Source organism: Dermacentor andersoni, chromosome 9, assembly GCF_023375885.2.
Source record: "Dermacentor andersoni chromosome 9, qqDerAnde1_hic_scaffold, whole genome shotgun sequence".
Classification (NCBI taxonomy): Eukaryota; Metazoa; Arthropoda; class Arachnida; order Ixodida; family Ixodidae; genus Dermacentor; species Dermacentor andersoni.
In genome coordinates this window covers 24,261,710-24,287,001 of record NC_092822.1, presented here as the reverse complement: position 1 = coordinate 24,287,001, position 25,292 = coordinate 24,261,710, and the positions used below count along the sequence as shown (strand labels likewise).

General features: G+C 48.6%; 1 protein-coding gene across 1 annotated transcript in view; it reads left to right on the top strand.

Annotated features, from left to right (window-relative positions):
- Positions 1-18,296, top strand: part of LOC126527494 (sodium- and chloride-dependent glycine transporter 1-like) — a 34,836-nt gene extending 16,540 nt beyond the window's left edge. The window contains exons 9-16 of the mRNA XM_055068652.2: positions 369-493; positions 1,579-1,691; positions 2,915-3,043; positions 5,197-5,296; positions 6,500-6,600; positions 7,379-7,537; positions 14,421-14,561; positions 16,992-18,296. Coding sequence (XP_054924627.2) covers positions 369-493; positions 1,579-1,691; positions 2,915-3,043; positions 5,197-5,296; positions 6,500-6,600; positions 7,379-7,537; positions 14,421-14,561; positions 16,992-18,296 — 2,173 coding nt within the window. The remainder of the gene's footprint in view (positions 1-368; positions 494-1,578; positions 1,692-2,914; positions 3,044-5,196; positions 5,297-6,499; positions 6,601-7,378; positions 7,538-14,420; positions 14,562-16,991) is intronic.
- Positions 18,297-25,292: the final 6,996 nt, after the last annotated feature.

The window sequence follows — 25,292 nt, the reverse complement described above, 5'->3', positions numbered from 1 at the left end:
CATGGGGCCCCAAGACGCGCTTCACAGATAACCTGCGATGCACCAACCAAGATATAAATATCAAGAGCATACACATTGAAATTCAGTCAACCAGCAACATGCACTTGACACTTCACTACAGCCAGTGTTTATCACAGTGGCTCCAAACGCCAACAACGACGTCATCTCGAGCCGGAGCCCACAACGGGCTGTAATCGCGGCGAACAAACGTCGTGTAATGCCACGTTCAGACTAGTGCGCTAAGTACGGATCGTTCGCGCGGATCGTATAAGCGTAAACGCAAAAAGCGCAGCTAGTTTGTTCACACTACTGTTGCAATGAGCGGAAAACATTGGCAACCAGGCCTGGGCGTAACCTGTCCTTCGCAGTGTGGTCGCGGGCGTGGCCCTGGCCGAGGTGCTGCTGGGCCTCGTCAGCGGCGCCGTGGTCTTCTCCGTGCTGGGCAGTCTGTCCGAGCGGCTGGACACGCCCATCGAGGACCTCGCACGTCACGGTCAGTGCGAATACCAGATTGCGCTTTCGTTTCTTATTTTTTTTTAAATGTGTAATGTGTGCGGCTGTCCGTCGTGTTCACAAGAATAGGGGAGGGTAACATTGCGCCGTGCGATTGAAGCTAAACGAGTCGGCCCAACACGTGATCGTCACGTCGGAGCGCGCGGTGGGTTTTAGTGCTGCCGCTCCGAAGGCAGAGCTACGGCGGGGCAGCGGAACGGGTGCGCGTCGATTAAAGAAAAGTTACCGGAACCACACATTCTTGGCCAGTTTAAGCTGAGTCTTAGAAGTCACGTGTTCACCTGACACTGCGAGGAGCGAAAAATGAAGGGAAATGTCGGTTCTAAGCTTCTCGTCGACTTCTTAAATATGACGATAATGATTTCAAATGCCATCCCCTTTTAATCGGCGGGGCGACAAATAATCACCTACATCCTATGTGAGATACTTATGTGCTATACCATATCGTAATCTAAAATCAAGGAGGGGCGACAGATGGACTAGCACACTGTGATATAAAAGTTACAAACAGAGATACTGCCGAGGATGACAAGACCGCCTTCGACGAAGATAGGCCCACCTATCGAAACGCAAGGCAGCCTTTCTGAGGCACATTATCGCTCTTTGCAACTTTTATACCGCAATATCGTAATCTCGTACCCTGGTTATCTCAGTCTTATCTAGTTCAGCTACCTGCGTCTGTTATTATACCGTCCCAATTTCTTTTCTGTTGTATCCCCACCAATACTCTAAAGACTATCTTGCCTATCTTCACTGATGACCAGCTAACGCCGCCCATCAGTTTTAAAACCCAGCGCTTCCGGAAGCTCGACGTTTTCTACGGTTCTCTCTGGCTGTATGTCTTCGCATTCTGTTACAATCAATCGAAAAAATAAATGAGCTCGAACAGAAGTCAAAGACAGGCATATGAGCACAAGGCACGCACGATGGTATACAAGCTCAGTCATTCCGGGCCTGTCCCACCGTGCGTGTGTGTGTGTGTGTGTCTCGAGGGTTCTTCTCTCGCCCCTGCTCAGACACATGGGCGATACACCCTGAACCGCCCGTGACCGGTCGTTCCCGCAGGATTGAGTCTGTTGTTCCTGTCGTTCACCGAGGCGGTCGCCGACATCGACTTCGCGTACGTGTGGAGCGCCGGCTTCTTCGGCGCCTTCGTCCTCTGCGCCCTCGACTCGAACGTGAGCAGGCTCTCAGACTTTCCATTTGCTCGCTTGTTTTGCATTTATAAGCTAGCTTTAATGTCGCACCACGAGCGCAACTAACGCACGACGCCACTGCATATATATATATATATATATATATATATATATGGGGGGGAGGGGATGTTTAGGAGATTTTCGTCTGGACAGCCTAAGCCAACGTCTATACAACGGGACTCAATTGTGTTTGCTAGCTAGGGGCCTGTCTTCGCCAGGTCTGCCTCCGGCCTGGCCTTGACGAATAGGCGAGGTCAACGCCAGACTAACACAAGGCAAGCTCCAGCTGGGAAGGCTGCCCTCGTTCGCCCACTGCTGATCGAACATAAATTGGAGTGCTTATATGGCCTATGAAAAAGGCTGGACGCTACGAGTCCCAGGATTTGGTTTTGTGAGCGTTTAAGTACTGGGAGAAGATGCACAATTTAACCGGTCACTATAGCTTGGTTTACATCAACTCGACGCGAGCGGGTCGACTCTGAAGTCGAGCTGACCCTATAGCCCGATCCGACTGCGTTTGTGTCAGGTCGTTTACATGTACCCGACAGAAGCGGGTCGAGTTCGCTCGTCAAGCTGGAATCGTCTTGTTCAGTCCATGTAAACGTAGCCGGTGGGGCTCAACGAGCGTCGAGTCGGGTTGAGTCGGCCCGACTGAATGGGGTAGGTTGACCTAGCCCGGCCCGTTTGCAGCGTGCGTGGGAACGCGGACGGGTCGGGCCGCGCCAGCGCTGAGACGCGTGGAACCGCTGCAATACTGCGATTTATGCGCCGGCAGCGGGCACGGTATCGGGACAAGGCAAATGCAGGCAGTGCGCGGTGCAACCCAACTATAGAGCTGTTGCAGATGGCTGCGGGAGCCGGAAGTCCAGTTCGAACGTGTTGATGTCTCGTTGTTGACGTCGTTGTTCAGACTCGTCAGAATCAACTTCACGTAAACGCGGTCACGTGGAGCTCAGTCGGCCTGATTCCTGACTTGACCCGCTCGCGTGGGGTTCATGTAAACGTAGCCTATGTGCATTGCCAAGCGGGTCGAGTCAACCCGCCCCTTGTATAGGCGGGTTGACCGACCGCTTCTCGACGCCGCTCACTCCGTCCAATCCGCTAGCGTTTACGTAAACGCAGCGATCGGTTTTCGGCCCGACGAGCCGACTCGACCTGACTTTATCGGGTTTATGTAGAGGTCGCTAGTGTCGACTCACTCGCAGTGCCTCATGGTGGAGTCTGTGCTGACGCCGCTCAGTGACGAGTTTACCTGCGTGCGCGCCCGAAGACCCCGGACGGCCTTCGCCTACAGCCTCATCGCGTTCTTCGCCTCCATGCCACTGGCGATGCAGGTAAGAACAGACGACACCGTTTCGCGGCAAATAACAGCCTGTTCGACGTTTCCGGAGAGGAGGGCTTCGAGCTTTACGTTCAGCATACGCCAGAGCGTGGCCTCCGAGACCGGGCAGCGCGCTCGGTGACGCCGCTCCATCTTGGAGGCCATGACGAGAGAAAATGAGAGGTCCGTTTTACGGTAAACGCGTCATTGGCATTGAATACTATGTATCATCAACATTTATCCAGCTTTATTAAAAAAGAGAAACAGCGTGTCTCGCATGTGGCCTAACATAGATATCTATTCATAAACTGTTACTCTGCTGGCATAAATTGAAAACGTAGGGTGCTATTAACGGTCGGAATTTGAACGAGAGGGAGGTTCAGAGGCTGATTTATGCCTAAAGTGATCAACTGGAGTCGAACAAGGGTTGTCTCTGATTGGAGCCAACGTTTCGGAAAGCACATTTGCCTTCGTCAAGGAGATTAAAAAAAAATATGCTGGAGTGGAAGTCGCCGATACCGGCTTATGAGCTCGAGCATAACCTCCTGCAGCTCGGGTGAAGCCGGCGACGGCCATCTTGCGGCGGGCAAAAAGCGGCCTGCCAAGAGCTTCGCAGCGCTGTTCGCCGACATTTCCTGTGGTTTTTATGTTGCTTAACGGAATTTCAAGTTCTATTGCAACGCTGTGGTCTATGAGGCGAGCCATATTGGAGACCTCCGGATTGCAGATATCCGAGTACGGGACATTTTTCCATTTTATTGGCATCAATACGCAGCAGCCGCAAAGTAAAAAAAAAAATCGCGCTATAATTAGCGTTTATTCATCTTCTTTTATGCAGTGTGGAAATTGATCGATTATGAAAGGTGTCAGAACAAAAAAAACAATTAAAGACTGAAAATGTAGCATGAGAAATAGCAGTACACGCAACAAACGTAACTATTCATTATTATCTTCATTATCATCAGGCGTTGCCGGTGCTTTAGCATCCTCATTGCACGGAGGATCTCGGAGCTTTGGTGGCGGCCGTTTTCTTTTACCCTGAAATGCAAAATTTTCCTTTATTCTAGAGCGAGGCAATGCTAATCTTCATCCTTATTTAAATTAGAAGGAAAACGCCAACATGTCAACTGCCTGTGCGTCAACTTTCCTAAAGAGCACCCGAGCGCGTTAGCACCCTTTTGGGATCCACGCAGCACCGCGTACGGCGAGATACGACGATCCGAAACAGGTAAACCACGTAAGCTGCGGCGACTGGCGTAATTTTTGCCCCCCGCAAGATGGCGACGCGGTGGCTTCACTTGACGTGTGCTCCCATCCCTCCAGCAGTTTTTCTTTAACCTCCTTGGTCTTCGTCAGAGCAACATTGGCGAAGTGAACTTCCCTCTTCGAAACGTTGACTCTAGTGTGATAATGCCCTCCGCAAGATGGCGACGCGGCAGTTTCACTTGACGCGTGCTCCCATCACTCCAGTAGTTTTCCTTTAACCTCCCTGGTCTTCGTCAGAGCAACATTGGCGAAGTGAACTTCCCTATTCGAAGCGCTGACGCTAGCTTGAAGTACCTTGTTCGATCCCTGTCGATCATTAGCGATGCACGACTTAATGAGACCCTTCCCATAAGAAAAGGGCGAACGGCCTTGTAAGCAAGCATGATCCTTCCTTGTACCATCGACAGCAGTAGTAGCGATAACAGTGTTGTGTCCTTGCAAAACGCGTGCGCCATGTCGCGGGTTCGATTTCCCAGCTCTATAATAATAGTTTGGCATGGGTTACACGGTAAATGAGCTTTTGAAAAAGAAAAGGTGATCAGAGCTCAACAATATTATCCTATAGCAGAATTCGGCTGCTCTGGCATTCGATTTATATAAATGTCAAGATGAATAGAGAAAGCATGCGCGTACATGCTATATACATACAGAAATATTATACAGATATGAATACCTTTGTGCATTTCCAGCAGTGTCATTGCGAGCACTTTGGTTAGCAGAAAGGATTTGACAATATAACGGTATTATATATTAAACCAATAGTTACACATTAAACATGTTAGGTGTCAATTACGTCCCCATGCCAACCAAAGAGCCGGCGCAGAATGTTGCGAACGCATACAACCAAAAAGTGATGTCAACTCTTCTTTTCATTTTCTTCCTTTCTTTTTTCATTGGCAGAACGGTGTTTACCTGGCCTTCCTTCTTGACACGTACGTACGGGGCATGCTGGTACCGATAATCGCCTTCGTGGAAATCTGCGTCATTGTGATATTTTACGGTGAGCAACGCCTTCACGTGACGTTTACTTGCATTCTTCCTCCCACGAATGCAATTACACCTATTCCATTGTGAAATCGAAATGTCTCTTTTGGCCGATTGCCTGTTTAGGTGGCTTAAGCAGGGAGTTGCAGGTAGCCTCAGGTCATGCGCTTTCCTTGTCTTTCTTTAGCACTAAAAAAAAAATTTGAGCATAGGGAACGAAAGTTCACAATTCATGTAGAACGCACAATGCAGATCGTTTATTAATTAGCCCGTTCATAAACTTGTTTCCGTTTACGGAGTACCGGAGCACAGAAAAAACTTTGACGGTATACCGGAAGTGCTGGTAGCGCGCCATCTTGTTACGCAGCACGCGAGGCAATACTGCTGACGCGCAGGGGAGACAGCGCCCTGGCAGCTACCAGGTGTCTCAGAACGCTGGCGTGGTGAAGAGCGCCGTCAGGTGGTGCTGCAGGCTTCGCATCTCGATAGTGCACCAGACTGGGCCGAAGGAACGCCATCGGCATTTGTAGCTCGAACTTTGCTGCGTGTTCCCGCTCAGACCGCTGTATACGGACCACGGTGACGTCTATGGTGACGTCGCGACAGCGCTGGACCGCGAACAGCCGAGAAAGTAGTCTTAGCTCCGTTGCAGAGCCGACTGAGTGGAGCGTTGACGGCGCGTCTACTTGGCTTCGCCGTTTTTCTTTTTCTTTCTTTCTTTTTTTGCAGCCAATCGCACTGCGCGCCTCCGGAGACCTAACCATTCCACACGCGGGTCGCGCGCATGCGCCGTCGATACCAGAACAGCACGACGGCGGCGACAGCGCCAACGGCGGCGCGGGCGCGCCTTGAGTGTCCGTACAATTGCTATCGCAGTAAAAAGTAAAAAAAAAACATCCTCAATACGCTAATGGTTGTGGCGGCCAACGCCTTTGCATCAGCCCATAGGCAGAAAATAGCGATTACAGTTACACAAGTCCTCCGAGATCTTTTTCGCGCATGCTTGCTTTCGCGCGCGCCTCCAAATCTTGGAGACTATACTTTCGCCGGCGCCGCAAGATGACGCCACCGCGAAGCCACTGTGCCGGTGGCGCCCGTCTCTTGTGTTTCGGATTTCGTAAACTCTAATAAGACTATAGTTTTCGGGTAAGCTTTCGCTGGCCACGTGAGAACTCCTTTATTTTTTACGCTATTTTGTGTGTGCGTCTGTATGTTTCAGGAGTGACAAGGCTGGGATTAGACTACGAGTTCGCGACGGGCCGTCGCCAGTGCTGCTACCTGGATCTCTGCCTGCGCGTGTTCGCACCTTGCGCTCTTTGCGTGCGTTTCCTCAGCGACTCTACGCCTAATTGCTTGACTCACGCCATCAAAAATCCTGACGCTGCCCTCGCAGGAGAGAGAACAGAGATCAGTGAGCGCGGAACTTAGAAGACGCAAACTCGGAAGCTGCAACCATAAGGGCTACTAACCTGTATGGCTACTGCCCGAGGATTATTTGCGCACGACGCGCCCATATACCACGCAGTCAATTTGCTTCCGTCCGTTTGTCCTATCATCACAACGTCGTAATACACATGGAAATATGCATAGGCCCCAAGGTTACAAACCGCAGCCGAGACTTGTATCAATGCTACAAAAAAAAAAGTCATATAGCGAACACACAAACAATTGCATGAAGTTGATGCCTCTTTCATCGCGACTAAAGATACGATCGAAGAGATAGGATAATGCCCATGGGTCCGTGTCCAGGGGCGGGTCACACGGACATTTCATAACGAAAATAATAACGAATTTAAGAACGCGTTCTTAAATGTTCCATTGACAACGCATAGTCCGCACAAGAGCGCGTTGTTAAATTCGTTACTAATTTTCGTTATTACATGTTCGTGAAAGCCGCCCCTGGACACGGACCCATGGGCGTTATCGTATCTGTTCGATCGTATCTTTAGACGCGATCAAAGATGTATCGACTTCATGCAATTCTTTGTCTGTTCGCTGTATTACTTTTTTTAGAGGCCTCCGCGTTTCCTTCGAGCGCTGATTTCGGGAACACGTGCAGCGAGTTGACACGCGGTGTCCCCACTTGCGCGCGTCGCAGTTCACGATGCTATTCTCCCTGTTCGGCAAGCAGCGGGACCTGTACTTCGAGAACTACAAGTACCCGGTGGCCGCCAAGATGATCGGCTGGTGCGTCGCCGCCTTTGGGCTGCTGCAGATCCCCCTCTTCGCATACGCCGAGCTGTACGCCGCCCACTTCGTAAGACAACCTCCTCCCCCTTCGATTTCCGCTCCGCATATAGCGAAATCGACGCCATATAGAGTCACCAATAGCGTAACGATTCTATAAGAGCGCCTCCCACGAAAACTAGATCACACTTCCTGTATCTGCCCCCGCGCTCCCAGACACGTACTACACACTCTAAAACAAGATTACACCCTTTGGGGTGTATATTTGCCGCACAGCAATAAGCGTCATCTGTCTTGTCCGCATTTCCTTTCTTTAACGCTGCGAGCCTGATACTTCCCAGTAACGAACGGCATGCGCGTTATCAGCGTGGCATAGCATTCCTGACGGGAAAGTAGCGGGCGCGGCGTTTTCCAGAAAGTAAACGCAAGCAAGGCAGATGACGATTATTGTTGTGTGGCAGAGATACACCCCAAAGGGTGTACCTTTGTCTAAGAGTGCAGATCCCGAGAGAGATGCCGACGTCGAAAGTATAGTTCGCCTCTGCCGTGACGTCAAACGAATCGCGTTTTACAACTTGTTCGCAACGATTTTCCTTCTTTTCCTATATGTCTCTTGCACACAGGGTTCTACGGTCCATGGTAGATTTACCTTGGGACACGTTAACTCAATCGACGCATCAACTCCTTTTTGTTCGTGTGTCGGTTAATGCACCCGACAGTAGCACGAGACTATAAAGGAAGTGCAATACGTGGTCTCCTCAAAAAATAAAGAAAGAAAAAGAAAGAAAAGAGGAAGGAAGAAGAAGAAAGCTGCAGAGTTGAACAAAAATTTGTCCTGGGTGAAGGGGGGGTTGGGGGGGGGGGGGGATCTAACACGGGGCCAACGCCTTTCCGGGGCGGTGGCTCCACTACGGACCGGGACGAATTTCTTTTCAACTACGAGCATTTATACAGCACTATATAATTTTGTATAGTACTATCTTTGTGTGACGTCATTGATCTTATTAGCGCTTGCTCCGGGCCACTTTTGTCACTAAAGATATCATCGCGTTGGAAGGAAAATGAAGACAAAGACGCGCATCTGTGATATGTTGCCAATCTAGATATGCGAAGGCTAGTGACTTAGCGTAACTATATTAGCGATTAGTGACCAATATGACGGCAGATGTGGTTGCGGCGCAAAATATTAAAGGGACGCTGCACGAAATTCTGAATCAGCTTTATGCTGATTAAATCATGGGGTTTTACATGCCAGAACCATGATTTGATTATGAGGCACGCCGTAGCGGGGGACTCCGGATGAATTTTGACCACCTGCAGTTCTTTAACATGCACCTAAACCCATATAGGAAGCCATGGATCACACCTGAATTGCTAAAGAAAATTTACAAAAAGGATAGGCTATATAAGAAGTTTGAAAAAACTCGAGACCCTGATAGGCTGAAAGCTTTTAAAATGTTCAGAAATAAACTGACGGCGGAAATACGCAGTGCACGTGATGAATATCTCTGTAACCAGTTTTGCTGCTCGATGAATAAGTCGGATGAATTATGGAGGAAATTGAATGGGCTTCTAAACATATCTACAGGCCCAAACCCAGTAACAAAAATTCATACTCAAGATGAACTCACAGGCATTGATTTTGCAAACGCATTCAACAGCTACTTCACAGAGATAACTAGTACTTTCGTTGATTCTAATACTATTCATATAAGAAACGAGTAGTCAATGTTCTTAACACCAACATCAGTATCAGAGGTCATGTCGGTTTTTATGGGGCTAAATAATAGCAAATGTTGTGACGCAGACGGAATTGTGATAAAACCAGGGAAGCTTGTGATAGGAGACATATCAGAGTGTTTAGCTCACATATATAACCTTTGCTTATCTCAAGGAACATTTCCGGGGCAAATGCAACTCGCCAAAGTGAGCGTATTGCACAAAAAAAAGTAGTAAGAAGGATTTTACAAATTTTAGACAAGTATCCATACTACCCGTTTTCTCAAAAGGATTCGAAAAAATGGTTCTTACTAGAATGACAAATTTTAGCGAACAATGCAATATCATTCACGGCGCGCAGTATGGATTCCGGAAATATCGATCAACAGAAATGGCACTGTTAGAACAAAAAGAATTTATCCTGGAATCGCTCGAAAATAAAGAAGTAGCCCTTGGAATATACGTAGAGTTCACGAAAGCTTTCGATTATTTAAATCACTCTATCCTGCTAAAGAAACTTGAAATGTACGGATTCCGCGGAACGGTTCTATCACTATACTGACGTCCTACCTTAGTGAGCGCAAGCAGTACGTATATTTAAATGGCTGCTCGTCTAATATATTACCAATTTCTGCCGGCGTACCTCAAGGGAGTATTCTGGGCCCATTTTTGTTTAATTTATATTTGAATGACATTGTTAACGTCGATCCTATGGTGAAATTTGTCATTTATGCTGATGATGTGACACTGTTATTCTCTGCAGAAAGTACGGATCAGCTGATTCTGAGAGCGAACAGAATGGTTGTGAAATTAGATACATGGGCGCAACTTAACAAATTGAAAACAAACGTTAGTAAAACGACGGCTGTCATATACCGTGCGAAAAACAAGAAAATTAACATTACCTCAGACATTAAGCTGCAAAACTCAAAGGTAGAACTTGTAAGCGCATTTAAAATACATGGAGTGTATTTCAGCGAAAATATTACCTGGGACATTCATATCGACCACGTTGTGTCAAAACTGTCTCGCATCGTTGGATTGACATACGCCAACAGATACATTCTACCGTCAAAGGTTAAGCTTTTATTGTACAATGCGCTATTCTACTCACATATGAAATATTGCCAGTTAGTTTGGGGGAACACAACAAAAGGTAATTTGCAAAGAATCATGATATTACAGAAAAAAATGTTACGAAATATTGAAAGCGTCCCCATGAGTCACCCTTCCCACCCTCTGTTCTTGAAGTACTGTGTAATGAAAATAGACGAGCTATATCCGCATTGCCTGTGTTCACGCTATAAGCTTGAACTAAAATATAACAGCTATTCCCTACTACGGTTGGCATCGCTTTCTAAAAGGACCACACCTTATGAGAATCGAAACACACAGCCATGGCTAATCAAAACGTGCAGAGACGGATACGGAGAACAAATGGCAAACAGAACGCTACCGCATTTGCTAAATTTCTGCCATAACAACGGTTTCACCCCCGAAACAGCATCGAACCAGAAACTGAAATTGTTCTTCTGTGACAAAGCTCCTTTCCCATGACAGAATTTCATGTGTTTTTTTCATCTCTGCGCATGTACGCTATACGAATTGCAATGTACCAATGTACTGTCTCATACTACACCAATGTGTGCCGTTTTATTTTTCGTTTTTTTCCTTCATTATGTAGCGCTTTTTACTTGCAGTTTTTTCATGTTTGTACGTTTCCTTTAACATTGGTCTATCACGCAGTTAACAAACTTTTTATTTCTATAGTTACTTATTCTCACTGTTATCGACAAGTTATTGCTGCATTACTATTACTATTTGTTTGTGGTTTTTATGTTGCCATGCGAAGAGTGTTTCTGTTTCTTTTATGTTGTACTCCGGGGAGCTGGGAACTAGTCAAGCTGACTTGTCAGCTTTTTTTCCCGCACTCCCTCACTTCATGAGTAAAATAAAGATTATTGTTATTATATACACGGGTATTCTTTTTTTTTTATTTCGCCCCAATCAAAATGCGGCCGCCGTGGCCGGGATTCGATACCGCGACCTCGTGCGTAGAGCGCAACATCAGAGCCACTAAGCAACCACGGCAGGCTTTATGCTGATCAAGCACTCATTTAAAATTATTTTTTACGTTAATTTCGCAGTAAGGGTCTGATTAAGAAGGAAAATGAAGGCCGAATTGTTTTGCTTTTTTTTTTGTAACTTCGCGTCGAAGCTCCATCGCCGGATCGGCAGTGTGACGTCACACATTTCAAAATATCTTTCTCGCATTTGAGCCGTTGTGGCACAATAAAAATTTATGTAAACTTGCTAAATTCAGTCCTTGGCCAAATTAGTGTGTGATGTCGTCAATTATTAACAATAAAAAGAAAATGCAACAAAAGTTACCTTTCTTTATTTTTATTATTCGTTATTTTTTTAGATGACTATATTTATCGTAGTCTATGACGTCACGACAAGCCGTTTCAGAAATTCTATGGTGGCGGCGCCACCGGTCCTTCATTCTGGCATGTTTTCTAAAGCTTGCCTAGTATCCCTTTCCTCACGGTAAGGGTGGCTCTCCTGGTATTGCATAGAAAGGTAATTTACCAACACAGCTGGAATTATTTGTTTTTCTCTTCAGCCTGCCTTAATAAAAGTTGACAGTCACTTTAGCATACGCTAAAGAGGATAAAGGCGAAAGCCTGCGTGCCAACGATATCGGCATTCATTAAACTGCTTGCCATTCTCATTCGAATGCATTCTTACTTCCTCTTACTTGTTTTTTCCCACCAAACGTTATGGGTTCGTGTCCCTTAACTGTGCCTTAATTAACATAGGCTTAATTAACACCAAATGTCATGGGTTCGACTCCCACCTGGTCGTGGGTGGCGCCATCAATTTTGATTAAGTTTGGTGACATAACACCGGGCAGTCAGTTTTTTTCGATAACACCGGACAACGGATTTTTTCGACCCGTGAAGCTTAAGGCTTTCCCCTCAAAAGGGGGAATGTATGGCTTTTGATTTCATCTGGTAACAATTACGCTTTTGGCGTCACATAACTGGAAATTGGTTATAGACCGTTTCATCGGGCGAGGAGGATAGGGCGCGCCGAAAGCCTTTCCTCCTCTCTGGCTTGGGCGATCCGGCGCGGCGCTGCTTGAAAGTATTGCTGTCGCGTGCTGCGGAACGATTTCGAGATGTTTTAGATCTTACTTTGTGAAATTTACGCCATGTTAGTTCATATAACGTCGTCAGGGAAGCCTTTCGGTGCATCGTAACTACAGTATAGGCAGAAATATGTCTTGGGGGCGCAAAAATGTGACCCGCATAAGCATAAGGTGTACGCGCATTATCAGTCGCGGTGCGTGTATGTGTTGTTTACTATATTGCTTATATCGATTTTAATTCAACAAAGACAACCGGCGTCTCTGTATTACCAGCATTAAATAGTAAATCAGCTCACTGTCTGATCGATTGGCGTAAGGAGTAAAACATAAGAGCGCATGCTCGTGCGCGGCCAACCTAAGGCAACCACGAAACATCTGAGCGGCAGGCGCTATCAAATATTTGTGATACACTGGCACCGTTCTCACGCATTTCAAGTCTAGCATGCTTGAAATTACCATATGTCTACGCTAGTCTACGCTAGCGCTGCTCAACACAGTGATCACTGCGGTTGGTGAGCCAGCACGATACATATATAAGCTGTGTGCTTCGGCATTGCCTTTTTGGCCTGTATACAGCCATAATATATGAGAGAGTTCGCATAAAAAGAATGCGATGGCCATTTTTGAGCGCAAAATTTCCGTAATACGTGTCAGTGCGTCGTAGAGAACTGAATGAACACAACGGGAAAAAAATTCGGTTATCATCCTCCTTCTCTAAAAAGCAAGAGAAAACGGGCTAACGCTGCACAACGTTTATAAATATATAACCGCTGATGCCGTATGCTTGGACCATGCGCTATATAGAACAAAGATATCTGTAATCCAGCACCTATTACTGCTTAAGATCGACGCTCGCGCAGTTCGTATACGGTCGCTTTGCTGGACAAGCTTAATTCAGACTGTAAGGTATGCTGCTATTACTAGCCAAAACTATTTTATTCATGGGCGGAAACCTCATCCATCCAACCAAGTAGTCACGCAATGTAACCTGCAGCGAACAGTTTGAACGCTTGTCAAAGTATAACAGCACAGCTCCTATCGTAGCAGAACGGTACCCACGCTGTTACGATCATCGCGTATGTTTCATGGCTCCTAAACCACAGCTTAGAAATAGAGGATAATACTGCAATAAGGTCACATTAGTGATTGGAACATTCAGAAATACACAATTGATCTCCGAGGCTGATTGTAGGCTCAAATATGCGCGCACACCATCGCGCTGCGTGTTCCGTTCACCTCAACGCCAGCAGAAATTCCGGCCATGACGCCTTAAACCACTTCAGCACGTCTCACAGAACCGTTTACCACGTAGAAGACGGACGTCATACTAAACAGACCGCACGACCGCGAAAACAAACGCCAGAACCTACCGCTGAGCGTATACCTGCCATGCAAAAGACCGCTTTCACCCAAGCCAGTATGGCGCTGCTCATAGGCGGCGCCACTGCGTTCACAATATGGCGGCGCCTACGAAAAAACGGTCTATACGTACAAAACTCTGCCATCTTACCAGTTTTGTAAAACCGATTTAACGAAGCACATTGGGCGTCCCATGAGAGGTCTTCTTGAGTGTGTGTCCCTTGTGCTTTCCTGCTCGCCTTTTCCAACTTACCCACCGCTGTCGGTCAGTGGATGTGGCGTGGCGCTGCTAATGTCGCAGGTTCGAACCCCAGCCACCGCATTCCGATAAAGGCGGAATACAAAAAAAAAAAAAAAAAAACACGTTCGCGTACGGTGCTTCGGCTCCACGTTAAAGAATATAGCGGGTGGTCATAGTTGCTCCAGAGTCCTGCACCGTGGCGTCCCTCATAATCAGCCGTGCAATTTCGGGACTTTGACCCTTGCGACATTTCTTTACAGTGTATAGAATATCTGTAGATATTTGTCTTTAAGTTCTATAGAATTTCTACGGGCATAAATAATAGACTAGTCATATAGACGGTGTATGGGCTCATTGCCTTACAATTTTATAGTCTATTGTTCATAAGATATCGATACACAGATGTCTATACGTGGAATATTTGTATAGCCCAGCCTATGAACCCAACAATGAGTTAGTTGACTCTTCCGACTGGCGCAGAATTTCGGCGCAGTTTGCCGACCGAAACCGATATGGGGCCCCGACAACCCGGAACTGTTCCAGGGGTACCTGGAGTTTCTGCAAAAGCACGGTGGCATCAAATCGCCGTTTACGTCGTCTGCACGGACCATGGTCACCAGGGTGCGGCAGCTGGCGCTGAAGTCACACTTTTTCACAAAACGCAGACGCAAACGCGTGTTGACAGGAAGATGGAGATTTGATGACCGTCAAACACGTGAACGAATAGTAGGAGTCTCGGGCTGCAGAGTCAACGCTTCGACAGGAGGAAGCTTGCGTTTGTCGACGCGACGACTACAAGTTTTTCACCGACTTTCGTACTCAGCCTGAAATCAATAACTGAACGATATCGCGTGCGGTTGGGAAGTAAACTTATAGGAACCGAACAGAACAGAGCGTTAATCGAAGTGATGTTGTAAAAAAAGGTTGACGTTTCGGCTTCCACTGGGAAGTGTTGTACTAAAATGCTGAAAACATTGAGCTTAAGTTCGTTTCAGTAACCTGTTCAGGTATCTATCGTAGGCATGTGAGATTGCTGTCGTTTTCTGAGTAGTCGAGGATTACACGGCACTGCCGCGCCATCCAGTTGCTTTCCCTGGCGACAATTGAAGCCCGACACCAGTTGATATCGTGCGGCCTGTGTGATTACGTATACGCCGCTGAAACATTTTTGTAGAGGCGCCTAAACGAGCAGCTGAACGATGTCGAACGGAAAAAAGGTTGTTTCCAATGCTACGGCCAACACGCAGACACCACGCAGCGCGATATCGATTGGGGTGAGGCTTGTATTGGTTCCAAGAAAAAGGACTGGGTGAAGTGGAAATACCTGGAATGTTTGACCATACCGATAAAAACAAATAAAGTCAGGGACGGCAATCTGCCGCATTCCTAACGCAAGGTATCTGAACAGATTACTGAGACGAGCTCGACGTTAGGAGTATTTTAGTTTAGTGCACTAGGCTTCCTTGTGGCAGCCGCCGTAACGTTGACAGCATCACATTGGTCGGCGTTCTATTTTTTTTTTTCCTTGCATGAATATAGCTCATCATACCTTTATGTGGGCGACTGAGAGAACAGGACGCGTTCAAACGGAGACTAGTTATGTAGACTAGTTCTGATAGTGAAGGGAGTGGAAGCATGTGCTGCACATTTTTAAAGTAGGTTGGCAAAATAATAATAATAATAATAATAATAATAATAATAATAATAACGACAATGAGCTGTCACAACTCGTCGTGCATAAATACGGTGCTCTTTTAGTCCCTTGGTCGAGACAGTGGCTCCCGGCTGATCACTCACTGTTGGCCAGTTTTCGCGAAGCGTAGCATTCGTCCGCGACGAAGCAGATCACCAAAGGGGTGGGCTAGTAGCTGCTTGCTCGAAATATCGCAGTGTCTAATTCTTTTCAACTTCTCACCTAGCAGAACATTGTTAATTCCAACGACAGAAAGCTGAGCTAGTTGGTAAGGACTAGTTATGCAAAATAGAGGTGAGGCGTGCAGACAGAACGCAAGAGTAGAGAAGTGGCGTTCGTGTTGGTCCACTTCTCTACTCTTGTGTCCTCTCTGCACGCCTCACTTGCTTTTTGCATATTGTTAATTCTTAGGTAAATTAAAACGATGGCCCAGATTCTAGCCAGCAAGCTCCAGCGGAACCGTTTACTTGAATCTGTAGAATCGTTTGGAAACTCCTATGTAGTGTAACCGTTAAATAACAGCGGTTATCTAACCCAGCCACAATTTCGTCACTCCCCGACGTGTCACCCACATGATTTCGGTCAAAGAATGATCGTAACACCCTACGTGTCACCCATTTCAATCAATCGATGAATCAATCGATGAATGAATGAATGAATGAATCAATCAATCAATCAATCAATCAATCAATCAATCAATCAATCAATCAATCAATCAATCAACCAATTTTATTATATGATTAGGAAACGTTAATACAGGAATATTTCGACCGACAACCTAAATGGCTAGTGACCGGTCAATTACAAATCATGATCGATCTCGTACAAACTGTTACTGGTAATAAATAGAGATAATTGCTATACATAATATGATCGAAGGATAATCGTAACACCTTAGTTGTCACCCACATGACTTTGGTTGAAGGATCACCGTATATTTTCTAAACAATGTTTCCATATCCGTCATCGTGCCGTGTGAGGAGTTGACAGATGTGTTGCCCGCAACGCGTACACTGGTCGAATCTGCGCTCAGTTCGCCGCGAACGCGCTATGCAATGCAAACAATATTGAACGCTGTGAAACTACATCTTGAAATTCGAAAAGTGAGTGAACGAATTAAATCTTCGCCACTTTACTAGCTTATGTTGGAGGACCGACACGGTGAAAGTCTCACTTAATTACACGTCGGTTGTTCTCGGGTGTTTTCCAATGTCTAGTTCATTCCGCACTAACGCTATGTCAGTATGCCCACAAACGAGAACCAGTGGAGCGGCATCCTATCCGTCAGTTCTTCTGTACAGAGAACTTTCCTTTGTTAACCTTTACGGTAACACCCGCCTCTCCCCCTTTTCCGCCAGGCGAGCCACTTTAGCACCACGACCACCATGAGGAAGTCGACCGGCGCCGCCGTGCCGAAGCGAGCGGCGAAAGCCGGCGGCGTTCGCATCGCGCTTCCCGAGGACGGGCCGCCCGACGAAGACGGCAAGCGCGGCTCACGCGCCTTCCGCAAGGCCGCCATCCGTCGCATGTCGATGGCGACGGGCCGCACCCCCAACGAGCTGAAGCGAATGGAGGTGTTGCTCAAGCTGTGCAGCTCGACCACGTCCGCCAGCGCGACTTCGGACGCCACCGAGCCGGAATCGAAGCCGAAGCCGTTCGAGCCACCGGACATCGCCGAGCAACAACCAGCGCCGGCCTCGACGGCGACGCAAGTCCGCCGGGGATCACTGAGCCAAGCGGGTGCTCCACTAGCCGACTCTCTCGGCTTAGGCGTCCCACCGCACGCCCAGGGCGCGTCCGGAAGCCCGATCGGCGCGGCGACGTCTCCGGGAGCGACGCGAGAAGGTCGGGACGGTCACGCCAAGCGTCGGGCGAAGGGTCACATCACCATCAGCGCGCCCACCGGGGAGCACGAGAGCGGGGTAAAGATGAAGGACGCCTCGCCGTACGCGCGGCGTCTGAGCAGCATCCACGGCCCACCAGTGCTGGGCTACAGCGAAGTCCTGCGGCGACCCAGCATCAAGGTCACGCTTCTCGAGTCCGTGGCGGACTCCGGGCCCGAGATGGAGAAGCAAGCGGCGGAGCAGGTCAAGAGGGTCGTCAGACACATCCGGCGAAAGTCCAGCGCCGCCGTGCGCCGCCTCAGCGCCGCCGGGCCGCCCGGCGCTAATTCTTCAAGGATGTCCGTCAGCGGGGGTCCCGGCTTCGGATTTCAGCCTCTCGGAGGACCACCGCGCCGTTCCGTTAGCGAAGAGAACCTCCCGCCGGGTTCGGCTCTTTCGCGACCTTCCGTCAGCGCATCTCCGTACATGGCGGGTCCGCGCCGGTCCGTGAGCCGGGGAAGTTTCGCGTACGGTCCTCTTCCTCCTCGGCGCTCCAGCAGCGCTGGGCCGTCACCCGGCGGATTCAATCCGGAGCTCGGCGTTCCGCGCGTGTCTGTGAGTGGCGGCTTCCCTGCGCAACAGTTCGCCGCTCCCAGGGGTTCTGTCGGCGGGGGCCCCGCGTCGGTCCCGCCGTTCGACCGCCGGTCCTCGACGCGCCCCTCTGTCAGCGGGATCAGCAGCCCTCCCGGGGACTCGGCCTCGCCGTTCAGCGCCGAAGAACTGGCGCGGCTGCGGGAGATCGCCCACAGGTCGGCGTTGTCGAGCCCCGACAACGACTGACCGGTCGAGACGAACGGAGCAACGTATCGTCGCCGTCGCCGTTTCAATTCGGCTGTGCTTCTTCGTGTCGTGGCCGGGCCTGGACGGGCCGCACGCTGGTCGCAGAACCATTGTTCTACGTTTACATTTTTTTGTGTTTGCCGAAAGGGGTGCGAACAAAAACAACAACAAAATAATAATAGCCATTACTTATGCTGACCAGACGAGATTCCTGGACAACTTTTCTCTTACGCTTTCTTTATCACGATCTCATTGCGAATCTGTCAATTTGGTCGCCGCGGTAGCTCGCTGGCTGTGGCGTTCAGTCGCTGAGCACGAGGACCCGCGTTCGACTCCCGACCCTGGCATTCCGATGGAGACGGTATGCAAGAACGCTCGTGCACCGTTTAAATTGGGCATGCACCCTAAGCAACGCCTGCAGGTAGTCAAAATAATACCGAGCCATCCACTACCGCGTCCCTCTAAACCCACTGTGTCCCCAGTTTTAGTAAATCAAAACTGATATTTTTTTTTTCGTGTTGTTAGCTGCTTCATGGGCCACTCTGTTGTGTTTCGTTCTTGCAGCATTGTGCGGGACAGACCGCGGATGCGTTTAACACGTGTTTGTTTGATAGCGGGTAAATTTGTTTCAGAAAGGCTGCACGGCGTGAACATCACCGTCCCCGCCAATAAAGTACCACATACGTAAGCTCTCGTAACAAATACGTGCCTTTTCACCGCTATTACAAGCAAACGATGTTTCTTAAACGAGGCAGACACCCGCGCGGCGAGATCAGCAAGGCTATCAGGAATACGCTGGATCAGTTGTTTTCTCGCAGACATCATCGTATACCTGCGATAGTGGGTGGCAAGACTATAAAAACCTTGACGAAACCCGTTACATATAGCGTACCAGCCAAGGAATAAACAGCGACCACCAAGGCTAGCAAGCACGCGCAGCAGCTAACCCCAGTGGGAAGAGAGAGATACGGACCGCATGCCGGCTTCTGAGAGCGAGGGTGACGTGACGTTGCGGCGGTGCCTTCTGACCTCACGCAACACCTGGCGCGCTAATGCGGCAGCAGGAGGCTTAGAGAGAGAGAGAGAGAACTTTAATGAGAACCAGCAGTTTAGTCTGCTGGGCCTAGGCCGCCCACGATGGGGCGTCGAGGTCTTGCCTCTTCGCCACTTCGTAGGCCTGCTGGGTAGCCCAGAGTTGGTCGTCGAGATGGGAGCTGCGCAGGGCGGCGTGCCATCTCGACGAGAGGGTCACGGGATTAAGGTCTGGGTATTAATTTTTGCACTCCCATAGCATGTGGGGGAGTGTTGCTGATTGAGTTTTACAGATCTTGCACGTGTAGCTTGGGTAGATGTCGGGGTATATGATGTGATAGCGTGTGAGGGAGGGGTACGTATTGGTCTGTAACAGGTGAAGGGTGGTTGCCTGTGCTTTATTTAACTTGCGGTGAGGGGTGGGGAAAGTTCTTCTTTCGAGGAAAAATGACTTCACAAGGTCGTTGCATCTTGTAAGGCGGTCGCGTCCTGGCGGACGCACCTGCACCGTCTCCGGCACGGTTGACTAGTCCTCGTGCTGCGGAGTGTGTAACCTCGTTGAGGTTGGTGAGGTGCGGGTGGACATCGTCGGCGTGTGCTGGGATCCAGACGAGGGTGATTTGATTTTCAGATGAATGCGGGGCTTGTTGTAAGATACGGAGTGACTGTTGAGAAATACGACCCTTGATGTAGTTGTTTGCTGTGCGAGAATCGCTCAGTATGGTGTCACAGGCTGGGTGGCCATGGCGGGTGGCTGGGTGGCCATCACAGGCCGAGGAGTGGCCATGGCGATGTCCACTTCCTCGGCCGTCTCGGCATTTGGGTAATGATGCTGGCAGCATCTCGGAGCAAGCTGCCTGCTGTGGTAACTGCCGCAAAGCGACGTCCATCTTGGTATTCAGCTGCATCGACGAAGGTGACGCCCGCGGTGTTGGCATAAGCTTTGATGAGGGAGGTATATAGCTCGTGCCTTCCTGCATGCGTTCTTTGTTGTGGTCTGGGTGCATGTTTTGGGGAATAATAGGGTCGGCCTGTATCCATTGATGAATGCCGCGTGGTATTGGGTGTTTGTCTCCAGGTTGGTCGTGGCAGGTGATGTCAAGCTTGGTTAGAATGCTGCAGCCCGTTTCTGTGAGGGTAAGCTGTTCCAGTTGGGATCGACGTTGCGCTTCGATTAACTCGTCTAGCGTGTTGTGGATACCTAATTGCAGTAGAAGTTCCGTGCTGGTGTGGTTAGGTAATCCTAAGGCCTGCTTATAGGGTCCTCTGATGATGATGTCCAGTTTAGTCTTTTCAGCTTTGTACCAGTTGAGAAAGGGCGCAACGTAAGTAATGTGACAGATGATAAAAGATTGGACAAGGCAGAGGAGGCTTTTTCCTTCATACCCCGTCGTCGGTTGGTCACTCGTTTCAGCAGTCTGGATGTATTAGCGGTCTGTCGAAGGATCTTGGAGATAGCCGCACAGTTGGCTCCATTGGCTTCTATGGTCATACCAAGAACGCGGATGCTAGGGACCACGGTTATGGGTCTGCCATCCCTCAGGCGGAGCTTAATTTCCTCGTATTGGCGTTTATTCGAGGAGCCCCGCGGGGGCGTCCACGGAGTGTGGGGTGGTATAGGAGAAGCTCCGACTTTTCTGGGGAACAGCGGAGTCTCGTGCCTTGATAATTTTCTACGACGTCAATGGCGTCTTGTAGGACAGTTTCGATTTGGCCGTCACTGCCCTTTGCAGCCCAGATTGTAATGTCGTCGGCGTATATGGTGTTTTGAATGCCGTCGAGTTTTTGTAGTTCTTGTGCTAGTCCGAGCATAACCATGCAGATTAAACAGCATTGGGGAAATGACAGAGCCTTGCGGTGTGCCCGTGCTGCCGAGGGAGAGTTCCTCCGATCGAATGACTCCGACCGAGAGGAAGGCCTTTCGATTGAATAGAAAGTCTCTTACGTAGTTGTAAGTGCGTACTTCAAGGTTGAGTAAGGAGATGCGTTCGAGGATGGTGGAGTACCTGATGTTATCGAAGGCGCGCTCGAGGTCGAGGCCCAAGATCCCCTTCGTGTGACGGGATTTGCCATCTAGGATTTGATGCTGAAGTTGGAGCATAGCGTCTTGGGTGGAAAGCTGCTCTCTGAAGCTAATTATCGAGTCGGGGGTAAACAGATGCGTCTTCGAGGTGTGTGCTTACACGGGTTAGAAGTGCGTGCTCCATGACCTTGCCTACACACGAAGTTGGCGAGATGGGCCGGAGATTGGCGAGGCTAGATGGCTTACCGGGTTTGGGGAAGATAATTACTTTGGCCGTTTTTCATGTCGGATGAATGGATCCTTGGCGCCAGCAGTTGTTGATGTATTCGGTGAGTTGTCTTACCGAGGGGTCATCTAGATTTCTTATTGTTTTATTCGTAGAACCATCTGGGCCTGGCGCCGAACGGCTGTTCAGCTTGTGCAGAAAAGCGTGAATCTCTGCCACGCTGAAATCATCAAGGGCAGGGTTGGAGGTGTCCGTGTATGGCCCGTGAGGTTGAGTGGGCCCAGATGGGATGTACTTTTGACAGAAGGTATTCTTAACATGGTACTGGCCATGCGTGTTGCTTTCTGTGAATAAAAGCTTGGTGAGGCGATCTTGTTGATATTAGCGGGTGGTGGTGCTATTAAGGAAATGTTTAAGGATTTTCCTCGTGCGGGGATCGTGGAGTTGCCCGTCTAGAGAGTTACAGATCTCTGTCCTTTGCTGTTGACTTAGAACGCGGCAGTGTGCTTCAATTTCCTTGTTGAGAAGTGCAACCTTGCGGTTGAGTCTTCTATTGAGCCGTTGTCCCTTCCATCTAGAGAGGATAGATGTTTTGGCCTCGATAAGGTGGGCGAGTCTGCTGTCCATGCGCTCAGTCGGGGCATCTGTTGGGATAGTGCGGGTGGCCGATTTAGTGTCAGACTGTAGATTGCATGAACATGATTCTATGTCGTTAATGGGAGTGTCCGTTGTTGCTGTTACACGGCGTTTACGGAGCGCATCCCATTCCATCCAAGTAAAGTCCCTTTTTCTTATCGTAACGGCTGTTCGGTGTGGGAGAGTAATTTTGTTGATAGAGTGATCACTCCCGTGGTTGTGTTGTATGTTGCGCCAATGGGCGTTGTCTGCGTTTTTGGTGAAAGTGAGGTCTGGTTTCGTGTCTCGTTCAATGGAACTGCCGAGGCGAGTGGGGAAAGCTGGGTCAGTATTTTTTTTTTTGGCAGGTGGTCCCTTTCGCCCGCTCTGTCGAGGCACGCCCTTGACGTGGTGCTGCAGCCAATGGGAATTTAGGTGTCTTTTCGCTGCTACAGGCTACAAACGCCGCCTTTTCGCTCCCCCTTCTTTACATTCTTTTAGGCTTTGGCGTCAGAAATATAAATAAGGGGGATATATAAAGAAGTTGTTTCTGTCGTAACAAAGGGAGCTCCTGAAATGAGCTCGTTTGCTTGCTTGTTAGTTTGCTGAGTCAGCTCTCTTCTGTCTGTGTGTCTATATGTCGGTCTGTTTTGTTTGTGTTCTTTTCATCAAAATGACACGAGCGAGCCGTGAAGGATAGTCAAAGAAGGAAGCTTCAGTAGTTAATAGAAAAGATTAATCTAGTTTCCAACGAAACAGTTGGTAAATGGAGGAACGATGCGTAAACCAGCAGTCAGCCTTGCAAGAGCAGAAAAATCCGAAACATACTCTACGAATAAGAATGGACGACATATTTACAAGTCTTGCGTAGAAATATCGAAAATATTGAGAATACAAGACAATCAAACAAAACAAATTTCGGGACTCAAGCGACATGCTATTGAGCCACAATCCTTTTCGGCCGAATGTAAATTATGCGGGCAGAAAGCAGATTTGTACCATATGTTATGGGCCTGCCAGGCTAATAATGCCTTAGGAAGGATGGGAGGCAGCCCTGTCTAGCTCAACCCTCAAGGACCAGCGAGCCCTCGTGGAAAGAGCTAGGGCGGCGGCTCTATAGCCAACGGAATTCCGGAATAAGAATCCGACCACCCTTCTCCTAACTCTCCTCCCCTTTTCCTTTAAATAAAACGTTTTCATCATCATCATCATCATCACCATGGATGATGTGAAAGACAATCATTATTAAAGTAGGAAAACGGCTTCGCCTCGATTCTTATTTCCTTCTCACGCGATGTCCACCACACGCGCACGTTACGGTGCTTCACTCTGTCTTCGTCGTCTTCTCGCAAGTACGCTCACGAGCAACGTTCCGTTCTAAATGGTCACCATCGCAACAGGGGCACCCAGGTGAACGTATGCATTGCTAATAAAGTTTTTCCTTTTCTCGCCGGTTCAATTGTTAACGCTCTTTTATTCATTTCTGTCTCGCGTCTCCTTTTCGCAGTTTTCTCGTAATTTCTCTGAGAGGGAGAGCGAAAGAGAGATACAGACTTCAGTGATACGCTGGAGATTTCGTTCGTGTTAACTCGGACTCACGGTTTATGTCCTCCACGTCTCAAAGCTCAATCGCACCTTTTGTTTCTATTTCACCGCAGTTTCATTTATTTATGTTTTCCCCTTCAGTGGGTATGAGCCAAATTTTTCGAAGTCATGATCTTTATTATCATCATCGTCATCTGTGATTCCAACGGTCAGCGCAGTTTGCACCTTCGCGCGCTACACGCAAGCTCGTCTCTAATCTCAAGCCTTCCGAACAACCTGTTTCAGCGTGAGTGGAGATCATTCGCTTTGTCTATTCTGCTGCCCCTTGTTACTTTCGAGGGCGTGACCGTGGGAAACGGTACTGTGGTGATTTTGTTTAGCTGGATTTGTGGCAAAAAGAGTTTCTGCGGAGATCGCTAGGGTGGAGCAAGTTTAACGAAAGCGAAAAAAAAAATTGTCATTCACAACAGAGTAGGACGAAGCTATATGCATATATAAAAGAAAAACTCGTACTCGACTTTCCATACGGGTTTCTGAAAGAACCCATACGAGTTCTTCCCCAGCATTGTTAAAGGGTAGTGACAGACGGGGACAAGCTAGGGGATGCGCAGGTGCTTCTGCGTGTCCGCTTGCTTGTTCTCGTTGTCACTGCGCTTAAACAATACTAAGTGTGCCGTAACAACAAGACCGGACGTCAATGATTGTCAGGTTCTTCCCCCGCGGGTTTTCTTCCCGTGAGCGTTCTCCAATAGAACCCATAACGGTTTCTTTCGGAGAACGCTCTTGATGAAAGTCCTGTCCAGGGTTCAACGGAACGTTTTAGCCTGTTCGTCTGCGTATTGCAGTTTACGGAATACCGAGGAACCAGTGAGGTGTATACAAGCAGCAGCAGTTGCGACAGGACCGACATCTTGTGACAGTTTGCTGAAGCACAACAGGTCAGAAACGATGGTCTTCTTGCTGTTCTATTCAAAGGAAAAAAAAAACGACTATGAATTATTATGAGGCTGCCGAGACCTTTGCGCCCCACCAGCGAAGTTGCACATTGACTGTGACCGTGCACTAATATCTACGTGCGCTCTGGTTGAACTCGAAGTCGCAATAACACGCCACAAGAACTGCTGAAGACTTGGTTGTCTCGGTAGTGTGTAAATGCTAATACGGCGAAACTAAAAATATCTAATGTCCCCTTTGTGAGCGGCTTGTCATCGAAGTAGATGAAAATGTATCTCCAACATTTATAGCCTTCTGTATTTTTTCAAGTGACCGAACGCTTCGGATAGGAGACAATCGTCCACGGCGGTGGCACTACGTTACGCCAACCACGTTCTCAGTTATTTTACACCTCAATTATAGCTAGAGTATGACCAACTTTTGCCCGGCGCCTGCTGACGTTCCGGGCCTGCTGATTTGCTTCTGCGGGCCGCTTGATTTAAGAAAAGTTGCGTGACCCTAACCATGTCCATAAACTCTGGTCGACCACTGGGAAGATGGCGCCCTCCTAACAGAACGCTAGTTTTGGCGTTCACTGAACAGGCCCTGAAAAAAAAAAAAA